Below are 12,019 nucleotides of genomic sequence, written 5' to 3'. Positions count from 1 at the left end.
TTTGCTATGGTCTCTTTTGTTTCTTTTGCATTTATTTCTGCCCTAATTTTTAAGATTTCTTTCCTTCTACTAACTCTGGGGTTCTCCAATTCTTCCTTTTCTAGTTGCTTTAGTTGTAGAGTTAGGTTATTTATTTGGCTTTTTTCTTGTTTCTTGAGGTATGCCTGTACTGCTATGAACTTTCCTCTCAGCACTGCTTTTATAGTGTCCCACAGGTTTTGGGTTGTTGTGTTTTCATTTTCATTAGTTTCTATGCATATTTTGATTTCTTTTTTGATTTCTTCTGTGATTTGTTGGTTATTCAGAAGTGTGTTGTTCAACCTCCATATGTTGGAATTTTTAATAGTTTTTCTCCTGTAATTGAGATCTAATCTTAATGCATTATGGCCAGAAAAGATGCTTGGAATGATTTCGATTTTTTTTAATTTACCAAGTTTAGATTTATGGCCCAGGATGTGATCTATCCTGGAGAAGGTTCCATGAGCACTTGAAAAAAAGGTGAAATTCATTGTTTTGGGGTGAAATGTCCTATAGATATCAATTAGGTCTAACTGATCTAATGTATCATTTAAAGTTTGCGTTTCTTTGTTAATTTTCTGTTTAGTTGATCTGTCCATAGGTGTGAGTGGGGTATTAAAGTATCCCACTATTATTGTGTTATTGTTGATTTCCCCTTTCATACTTGTTAGCATTTGTCTTACATATGGCGGTGCTCCTATATTGGGTGCATATATATTTATAATTGTTATATCTTCTTCTTGGATTGATCCTTTGATCATTATGTAGTGGCCTTCTTTGTCTCTTTTCACAGCCTTTGTTTCAAAGTCTATTTTATCGGATATGAGTATTGCCACTCCTGCTTTCTTTTGGTCTCTATTTGCATGGAATATCTTTTTCCAGCCCTTCACTTTCAGTCTGTATGTGTCCCTTGTTTTGAGGTGGGTCTCTTGCAAGCAGCATATAGAGGGGTCTTGTTTTCGTATCCATTCGGCCAGTCTTTGCCTTTTGGTTGGGGCATTCAACCCATTTACGTTTAAGGTAATTATTGATAAGTATGATCCCGTTACCATTTTCTTTATTGTTTTGGGTTCGGGTTTATACACCCTTTTTGTGTTTCCTGTCTAAAGAATATCCTTTAGAATTTGTTGGAGAGCTGGTTTGGTGGTGCTGAATTCTCTCAGCTTTTGCTTGTCTGTAAAGCTTTTGATTTCTCCTTCGTATTTGAATGAGATCCTTGCTGGGTACAGTAATCTGGGCTGTAGGTTATTGTCTTTCATCACTTTAAGTATGTCTTGCCATTCCCTCCTGGCCTGAAGAGTTTCTATTGAAAGATAAGCTGTTATCCTTATGGGAATCCCCTTGTGTGTTATTTGTTGTTTTTCCCTTGCTGCTTTTAATATTTGTTCTTTGTGTTTGATATTTGTTAATTTGATTAATATGTGTCTTGGGGTGTTTCGCCTTGGGTTTATCCTATTTGGAACTCTCTGTGTTTCTTGGACTTGGGTGATTATTTCCTTCCCCATTAGAATCAACATTTTAAAACAATGAATTAAATTTGCAGAATCAGTGCTCAGGAGCAATAACATTACAAACAGGAAATTAGTCCAATTACAACATCCTCTGAATAATGATCTCTACTTCCTTGCTGCTTTGCTTAGTACCAATCACTCATTATAGCCTGCTTACTGTTGACAGTAGTTTCAAAAAAATACTACTCTGGGTCTTCTACCCCATGGAATGGAATGTGGCAGATAAATAAACCCCTTATGATCAGCTAGGGAAAATGAATCAAAGACAGGACCCCAAAAGGAAGCACTCACCACCCCATCCTCTAACACCTCCTTTTCCTTCCCCCAGGGGTGGCCATCACAGGAATGAGGCAAAAACCCACCACGAACCACTGTTTCCCAGCTCTCCTGGAGCCTGGCATGGACAGATCCTGTGCTGGGTGCTTTGTACTTAGCCTGGCTGAATTTGTTGCCAAGTATGAGTTACATATGTAAAGCAACAAATACAGGAGGACAGTGTAGTAAGACAATGATCTAGAGGGCCCTCCCACCAACAGTGTGCCCTGCCCTTGGGATAAATTATGTCCCGTGGAGATGAACTAAACAGTCCCTCCATGTTTCCTATGAAGTTCTGATCTTCAGGGTTGAAAACCAAGCCCTGTTCCACCAGATTCACTTATTGGGTTTACCCTGACATATAATTTATTCCTTCCTCTGTATCAGAGGCAGGTTCTCACCTAGACACAAAGAAGAAGGCATCCTTAGTGGAAAAGGGAAGATTTTTTTTCTTCTTTGCATGATGTGAATGCTTATGCAAGGGAGGGAGTGAGCTTTAGGTTTTCGTGAGATAATTTTCTGTGTGTCTATGTGCTTCAGATCATATTAGGCTTTTTTGTTTCGTTTTATCTTTGTTTTAAAAATCACGATAAATGTTCAGTAGACTTATCACGGTGATCATTTTGAAATGTACAGAAATACCAAACCACTATCTTATACAACACTATGTTATCCTGGGATACACCAGGAATTAACATAATGTTGTAGGTCAATTATACGGCCAAAACAAACAAAAACTCATTTAAAAAAATCAGATTTGTGATTACCAAAGGCCAGAAGTGGAGGAATGGAGAAGGCAATGGCACCCCACTCCAGTACTCTTGCCTGGACGGGGGAGCCTGGTGGGCAGCCGTCTATGGGGTCGCATAGAGTCAGACACAACTGAAGCGACTTAGCAGTAGCAGCAGCAGCAGTGGAGGAAAGGAGGATTGGATGAAGGCAGTCAAAAGGTATAAACTTTCAGTTAATAAATAAGTACTTGGGAAGTAATGTACAATATGATAACACTGTCATACATTATAGATGGAAGTTGTTTCTGTTTCTTTAATCAACCTTGTATTTATATGAGATGATGATATTCACTAAATTTATTGACAATTATTTCACAATATATATATAAGTCAAATCATTTTGTTGTACATCTTAAACTTACACAGTGTAATATGTCAATTATATCTTAGTAAAACTGGATAAAAAATAAAAATAAGAAATTATGAAAGAATAATCTTAAAAATTAAAGAAAGAACAGCATAAAATAGACTTAAAAAGGGGGAAAGATACACTAAAGCTAGAGGGGAAATAAATGAATTAGAAAACAAAAAATGAAGTAGATTTGAGTAATAAAACCAAACCTGGTTCTTTCAAAAGAGCAATAGTATAAACAAACCTTTGGCAAATCTGATTTTAAAAGATCACACACAGATTAGAAATATAGAAGAAAGCATAATCACATATATAGAGGCTATTTAAAAATTAGATACAAATACTGTGGCCAATATTTTGTGATAAATTTGAAAAATCTAAGTAAAATACCCAACTTTTAAGGTAAAATTATCCAATTATTTTACCAAAGGAGAAAAATTTGAAAAGACTAATAAAAAAAAGAAGATTTGACAATGGAGGTAAAACTCTAACAGGTCCAGAGAGTTGTTTGGGCTAGTACCAAAGACTTTTTAAGTAGTGGATAATTCCAATATTGTTTAAAGTGCTGTATACACAGAAAATATGGACACGTTCTGAAATCATTCTTATTACTCTAACCTATTCCTGAAACCAAAACTTCATGAGTATAGTTCAAAAAGAAAACTCACTTATTACAAGGATGCAAAAATTTGAAATAAAATATTAACCATGTGTTTGTAACTACTACCTATGATGGTATGAAAATTAAGAAGAGTTTATAGCAGGAATTCAATGATTGTTCCATATTATAAAATCTATTAATGAACTTCTCTACAATAAGTAAATTAAAGGGGAAAATACCATGTAACTATCATGACATATTAAAATAGCAGGAAAGAACAAAGTTTCTAGTGCTAGGCTAAAGTTCCACCTTTGTGCCTATTCACTGTATGACTTTGGGCAACTTACTTAATCTAAGTTTCATTTCCTCATTAGCAGAATGAAAGGTTTTTTGGTTAGGTGTTTCTTTTCTTTTCTTTTTTTTTTTTCATGGAGGGGGCAGCAAGCTATACCATGTGGCAGATGGGATCTTAGTTCCCAGACCAGGGACTGAACCCAAGTCCTCTTCAGTCAAAGCGTAGAGTCCTAGCCACTGGACCACTGGGAAGTTCCTAGAATGAGAGTTTTTACTGGAGATTAAATGAGATAATCCTACCAAAATTTTTGAATCCCTCCCCCTAAAATAAAAATTATGATGAGAATGTTTTTATTAAAGAGAGGAATGACTATGTCATCCTTAGTAAGGTTTTCATTTTCCCCTTCTCTTATTTCCTTTTGACATTGTTTTCCAGACATCTTGAAGGCAAACTATCACTGTGGAGTCTTTGTCTTCCTAATCATCTTGTTTCTCTTTTCTATTAGGAACAACCTCCTCCTTTGCCCTTTTGCATAAACACTAGATTATTAAAAATTAAGATCTGGTCCTAAATCAGTCAAGTGGTTAAATGCCTGGGTGAGAATTTGTGGAGGAACAATAGTAAAAGCCATTGGAAGGGCTCCCCAGTGACTAAGTCAGCAGTCAGAGAAGCCTGCTAAGAGCCTTGAAAAGAGTATAATCCGGAACTGCCAACATAGTATATGGCCTCCTTGTTTTTCTTTCTCTTTTTCTCTTCTGTGAGTATTTTCTATGTTCCAGAGGTCCTGTGAATTCAACCCCCAAACAACTGGTAGAAAGATCCCTCATAATGATAAGAATTGACTCCATTTTTCTCTTCCGTTTCAACTGCTGACCCAAATGTTGTTTGTTAACCGTGGATCCTCCTTTATTGTCCAGAACTTCATACTGCTGTCTCTCTATTAACTGGAACAGTGTACCAGCTAGTATAGAGATGGGAAGATGAATTAACATGGACAGGACATCAGACTGAATACATCTGTTTGTATCCAGAGCAGCAATTAGCTACACCAGTTTATCAGCATCCACACCTCATTAATATTCTGCTTGATGGTAAATGTCAGGAGATAACTGTGGGCATGAAAGAAAGAATCTGCCTGCAGTGGAGGAAACCAGGGTTCTATCCTTGGGTGGGGAAGACACCCTGGAAGGGAATGGCAACCCACACCAGTATTCTTGCCTGGAAAAGTTCATGGACAGAGGAGCCTGGTGGGCTGCAGTCCATGGGGTCAAAAAGAGTTGGACATGACTGAGCAACTAAGCACACACACACAGCTGAGGTCACACAAAATGAAGTTCTTTCTTTTAGAATTCTACCTGGTCTATTGAACTTTTTTTTCTTAGATTAAGTAGGATTCTGAGCTAAATGACTATGTGACATTGAAATTTTAAACAATTTGAACCTGATTCAACAGTTATATATTAATAACATCCAAAACAATTGATAATAAAGCAACTTTAATAGTGGCTGAATGTGAAAATATATGTAAGTTGAAAGAAGAAAGGAGAGGAGACAAAGAAAAATTGAGAGAAGGAAAGAGTAAATATTTGTGAAGTAGGTTGGAAACTAAAGGCTTTATGGAAAGTGATTCACTCTCAAGCTTCCACAAATCTGCCCAAAACACAATCTACAATGCCAGAATCTACAAGGAACTATCGACACATCTACAAGAAACAATATCCAGATACTATGCCAGCCACCTTCCCTTGGATCTATATATTATTCATAAACTGAATCTTCATGGCAGAGGAAAAATAGTCTTTTGCCATTTATTAAACAATAGGAAAATACAGACTTACAAATTCATAAATATTTTTTAAAGATAGAAATTAGGAGGTTGGGATTAACATACACACACTGGTATATATAAAATAATCAACAGAGAACTCTCCTCAGTACTCTATAATAAATGATATAGGGAAAAGATCTGAAAAAGAATAGATATACGTATAACTAAATCACTTGGCTGTACACCTGAAACCAACACAACATTGTTAGTCAGCTATACTCCAATATAAAATTTTTAAATATTTTAAATATAATAAAAATAAAAGATAGCAACAAAAAAACAGATACATGACAGGGAGGAAGGATACCAACTATTACAGTTCTTCTGCAGAACAACCTAGCAATTTGTGTCTAAACCCTTCAGAATATTTATATTGTTTGACCTAGTTATAAACCTTAAAGCCATTAAGCTATGTGAAATAAACCAGTCACAAAAGGACAAATACTATATAACTCTATGTATCTATCTGAGGTACCCATAGCAGCCATATTCACAGAGACAGAAAGTAGAACTGTGGCTGCCAGGGCTGGGGGAGGAGAGAAGGAAGGGTTATTATCTAATCCACAAAGTTGCAATTTGAGAAGATGAAAAACTTCTAGAGAAGGATGGTGACGGCTGCACAACAACATGAACTTAATACCACTCAACTGTATAGTTAAAAATGGTTAAAGTCGTAAATTTTACGTTATACATATTTTACCACAATTTTTAAATGCTTGTGAATATTTAGCAACAGGAAAAATGGTCAACATAGGATAAATAGAATCAAATATTCTTCAGATTGTCTGCAAAAATCACTGTAAGCTCATGTAAGAAAGAAAAGATCAGAAGGGTATTCCAAAGCAGTAAATGCTAGTAGACATTATTTCCAGGTGAAATTATCAGTGATTTTCTTTTTCATATTTGTATGTATTTTCTAAGTGTTATAAATAAATATACAGTATATTTACAACTAGAAAAAGAAATTAAAAGCCTACCCCACACATCCGTATCCTCTTACCCTGCTTCATTATTATAGTAATGACACTAATTACTGCCTGAAAGTATATTGTATATTTATTTGCTTCCTTGCCATAGTTTGTTTCTCCAGCTATGATGTAAGTTCTAAAAGATCAGAGGTGCCTGTGTCCTTAATTCTTGAAAAGTTTTTGGCACTTAATGAACACTCCATAAATACATGAGTGAAGGAGAATAAGTCAATGAATGAAAGGATGAGGGAAAGAACAGAAAAACAGTCATCCTCAGGCATGGACAGTGGCATTCCTTCATACTGTGCCCCTAGACCAAGCTTCTGGGGTAGTGACACTCTCCCTCCCATCTGTAACTTCCTCAGGATTGGAGGAAGGGTTTTCTCCAGGTTAAGCATCATCAGAATGAAATAAAACCTGAAATGTGCCCAAATTAGGGTTAAAAGGGTAGGAAGTGATCTAGAAACCTCTTACTTAAAGGATATCCTTACTTAAAGGATAGTTGAAGGGTCTGATGCTGTAAAAGAAAAGGGAAAATATAGCCATTTCCAAATCCTGGAAAGCAGTCAGGTAGAGCCATGCATTTACTCCATAAATATCCATTGAGCCTCTTCCAGGTGCCAAGAACTGAAATAGGCACCAAGAATACAGGGTGGATGAATGGGGAAGAATCGGACTTCATCTGCTTAATTCCTGAGGGAGTCCCAAATATCAGTGAGAAGTTTGGAAAGATAGATTTGAATGCATTGTAAACAAGTCTACAACAGCCTTTCTTAAAGTTCATTTCATGGAACCGCAAAGATACATGGAGTATTTATTTATGTTACATAAAAAAAGAATTATGGGGCCAAATAAATTTAGAGAATCTTGATGAAGTTAACACTTTTTAAACTCTAGCACAGGACTTTTCAGGGTCTTTAATACTGTGACTCTCCTAAAGAGCATATGATTCCTTTCCCCAAATCTTTTGGTTTAAGAGGACTATTTTTCCAGGCCTCAAATTCCATGGGATGAGCATCAGGAAAAGTTATCCTCTCTTTATAATGGAAATGGTGACCAGCAACCATGGAAGCAGACAGGCACTGAGGAGTGCACACTGGCACCACACACCACAGATGCCCAAGTCTTCATTCTGAACCATACTGATTCATATCAGTCCAGTCTTCTCACTTCAGGCCCCTCACCTCATGATTTTCCCAGTTACCAGTCTCAGCACTCAGCACTCCCCTTTCCATGCCTGCTTTGAATTTGGCCTTAAAGAACCATACCTTGTGCTTCTGCTTCTGGCTTGCACTCTGGGTAATAATAACTCTGGTTCTTTCCCTAAGCTTCCTGGGGCCACTCTGGGTAAGGCTCTACTGGTTCAACTCTTCCATCCAGCTCACTATACGTGGAGGAGAGAGATGCAGACAAGGAACAGACAGCTTCTTGTGTCAGGGATGCCATAAATGGGACGAGCTTGGGCTTACTGATTTGAAAAGATTTTTCCTGTTACTTTCAGAGACTTCTTCAACAGGTCTGAGATCCTGTAATGTCCTATTTCTAGATACTATTTTAAATATTTCTAGTATCTGGGATACTCAGCGATTCATGCAAAGAAATTGAAGAAAACAACAGAATGGGAAAGACTAGAGATCTCTTCAAGAAAATTAGAGATACCAAGGGAACATTTCATGCAAAGATGGGCTCGATAAAGTACAGAAATGGTATGGACCTAACAGAAGCAGAAGATATTAAGAAGAGGTGGCAAGAATACACAGAAGAACTGTACAAAAAAGATCTTCATGACCCAGATAATCACAATGGTGTGATCACTCACCTAGAGCCAGACATCTTGGAACGTGAAGTCAAGTGGGCCTTAGAAAGCATCACTACAAACAAAGCTAGTAGAGGTGATGGCATTCCAGCTGAGCTATTTCAAATCCTGAAAGATGATGCTGTGAAAATGCTGCACTCAATATGCCAGCAAATTTGGAAAACTCAGCAGTGGCCACAAGACTGGAAAAGGTCAGTTTTCATTCCAATCCCAAAGAAAGGCAATGTCAAAGAATGCTCAAACTACCACACAATTGCACTCATCTCACACGCTAGTAAAGTAATGCTCAAAATTCTCCAAGCCAGGCTTCAGCAATACATGAACTCTGAACTTCCTGATGTTCAAGCTGGTTTTAGAAAAGGCAGAGGAACCAGAGATTAAATTGCCAACATCTGCTGGATCATGGAAAAAGCAAGAGAGTTCCAGAAAAACATCGATTTTTGCTTTATTGACTATGCCAAAGCCTTTGACTGTGTGGATCACAATAAACTGTGGAAAATTCTTAAAGAGATGACAATACCAGACCACCTGACCTGCCTCTTGAGAAACCTATATGCAGGTCAGGACGCAACAGTTAGAATTGGACATGGAACAACTGACTGGTTCCAAATAGGAAAAGGAGTACGTCAAGGCTGTATATTGTCACCCTGCTTATTTAACTTCTATGAGAGTACATCATGAGAAACACTGGGCTGGAGGAAGCACAAGCTGGAATCAACACTGCCGGGAGAAATATCAATAACCTTATATATTCAGATGACACCACCCTTATGGCAGAAAGTGAAGAGGAACTAAAAAGCCTCTTGATGAAAGTCAAAGTGGAGAGTGAAAAAGTTGGCTTAAAGCTCAACATTCAGAAAACAAAGATCATGGCATCTGGTCCTATCACTTCATGGGAAATAGATAGGGAAACAGTGGAAACAGTGTCAGACTTTATTTTAGGGGGCTCCAAAATCACTGCAGATGGTGACTGCAGCCATGAAATTAAAAGACACTTACTCCTTGGAGGAAAAGTTATGACCAACCTACATAGCATATTCAAAAGCAGAGACATTAAGTAAGTGGCCAACAAAGGTCCATCTAGTCAAGGCTATGGTTTTTCCAGTGGTCATGTATGGATGTGAGAGTTGGACTGTGAAGAAAGCCGAGCGCCGAAGAATTAATGCTTTTGAACTGTGGTGTTGGAGAAGACTCTTGAGAGTCCCTTGGACTTCGAGGAAATCCAACCAGTCCATTCTAAAGGAGATCAGCCCTGGGTGTTCTTTGGAAGGAATGATACTAAAGCTGAAACTCCAAAACTTTGACCACCTCATGTGAAGAGTTGACTCATTGGAAAAGACTCTGATGCTGGGAGGGATTGGGGCAGGAGGAGAAGGGGACGACAGAGGATGAGATGGCTGGATGGCATCACGGACTCGATGGACGTGAGTCTGAGTGAACTCCGGGAGTTGGTGATGGACAGGGAGGCCTGGTGTGCTGTGATTCATGGGGTTGCAAAGAGTCAGACACGACTGAGTGACTGAAATGAACTGAACTGAACTGAACTGAAGTATCTGGGAAAGCAGTTATTTCTCTGACTGCGTCATCTTATCAGTTCTCATATGAAATGCAGATGCTCTGCTGCACAATGGAGAAATCCTTCACATGATGAGTCAGAACCACTCACAATGTCACTGGGCTTTGTTCTACCTTCCAGCGTTACGAATAAAAACCCATAGTGCCTTTGAAGCCTTGCATGGAACTCCTGCAGGGAGAAAACTCTTGTGACTTTAGACTATAGCCCTCCAAGCTTGTCAGATTTTTGTTCTCTTACCTTGTAACTTGGGTTCTCATTCCAAAATCCAGTGATCTCATTGATTGCAGCACTTCAATACAGCCCATGTACTGGAATAAGAGAAAAAAAAAAGAAGAAGAAGAACAAGTAGGAAAAATGGCACAAAAATAGTTCTCAGCATCAGAGGTGTTTTCCTGGGAAACACCTAAATCAGTTCCTGATAGCAAATCACATTTGCACATTCAGCCTACCATTGATATTTCTGACCATTAATGGACACATACCTTAAGCTTCAGTTCAGTTATAAAACGTCAGCTAAACCCAAACTATTAATATGGTATCAGGGAAACGGCTGTCATCCCTGACAAATGTGAGCTCAGGGATATGAGAGCTTGGGCTCTGGGGCCAGCCTGTGTGAACTGGAATCCTGACTTTGCCAGTTATTAGTTATGGAGCTTCAGCAAGTTATTCAATTTCTCTGCATCTCAGTTTTGCCACTAGCAACACAGGGATACAATTGTTGTGAGAGTTTAATTATTTAATCATTTCCTAAGGTGTTCTAAGAGCAGCGCATGGTACATATGGATGCTCAAATATTAGAGGAAGCAAAACTAAATGTGAGACAAATAATACAGAAATATCCAGTATTCTAGGGAGATAAAATAAACATATAAATGCACATAAACCAAAGCTTAGTAACGTAAGAAAATTCTACTTTTTGCAACTCATGTATTCAGAGGATTCAAGGAAAGACAAAGTCATGTCCTACACAAGGAAGGAGTAAATCTAGCTTGAAGATAGAGTATTGGAAAAGGCACTGAGGCTCATAAAGCTAAAAGACAGTTAGTGTATTTATATTTAATGTGGCAAAAGCAGATTACTCTGTGTTTGAGAAGCCTCATGTCAGCAGCAGTAGGAAGGTGGGTCAATAGCAAGGGAGTAAGTGAGGATGCTCCTCTTGAGAAGTAACAAAAGCTCACCCTGAGGAGGGATGGTGGGAAGGAGGGGACAGATTCAAGTGACATCTCGGAAATACATACTACACGATCCGGCAGTTGATTTGATCTAGAGAATAAGAGAGAAGGATGAGTCAAGGATGACTCAGACGTTTCCAGCCAGGGTAGCAGGGGGAACAGTGATTCCATTAACAGAAAGAAGAAAGCCAGGAGAAGGGAAGATGAGGTGATTTGGGACCTGTTCACTGAACGACGCTGGTGGGGTATCCAGGAAACAGAAAGCTGAGAGTTAAAAACTGGATTCTGGAATCATGGAGAGGCATTAAGCCCAGGGAGGCAGGCTTAGTAGTCGCCCATGTAGCTCTGCCTGGTGAGGCAGTGGGAGTAATCCTCTTAGCCCAGCCTCAGTTGATGAGGGAGAGTGTTTTTCTCTGGGAATGAGCTCGGAAATGCGATGAGAGCCAAGCGGTCTGATTGAAAGTGATCTGTCGGCTCCTTGGAAATGATCTGCTTCCTGTTTAGCTTTCCCTTGGAAGCCTTCTAGCCTCCTTCTACTTGTGGAAAGATGGCGCGAGCTGGGGGTGCCTCTCCAGACACTCCTGGAGTATTTCTCCAAGCATTTCTCGGCAAATTCTGCACATTTCGCATCCTAAGAGCAGGTCAGTGCACCAAGTGTTGTCTAGAGCCTTGTGTAGGGGAGTTTGCTGGTCAAGACAGTTGCCAGCCAGGTTCCTGTGCCTCACATTCTTCATGGGAGCCCCAGTATTGACACCTAAGCCCTGTGTTTTCTGGCT

The 12,019-nt window shown here is 38.8% G+C and overlaps 1 protein-coding gene across 2 annotated transcripts in view; it reads right to left on the bottom strand.

Annotated features, from left to right (window-relative positions):
• SHC4 (SHC adaptor protein 4) overlaps positions 1–12,019 on the bottom strand; it is a 131,424-nt gene that overhangs the window by 73,245 nt on the left and 46,160 nt on the right. For both annotated transcript variants that reach the window (XM_069596605.1, XM_069596604.1), the window contains exon 2: positions 10,309–10,379. In XM_069596605.1, coding sequence (XP_069452706.1) covers positions 10,309–10,379 — 71 coding nt within the window. The remainder of the gene's footprint in view (positions 1–10,308; positions 10,380–12,019) is intronic.

Source organism: Ovis canadensis, chromosome 7, assembly GCF_042477335.2.
Source record: "Ovis canadensis isolate MfBH-ARS-UI-01 breed Bighorn chromosome 7, ARS-UI_OviCan_v2, whole genome shotgun sequence".
Lineage (NCBI taxonomy): Eukaryota > Metazoa > Chordata > Mammalia > Artiodactyla > Bovidae > Ovis > Ovis canadensis.
Note: the sequence above shows the minus strand (reverse complement) of the source record. Positions and strands in the feature narration are given on the sequence as shown.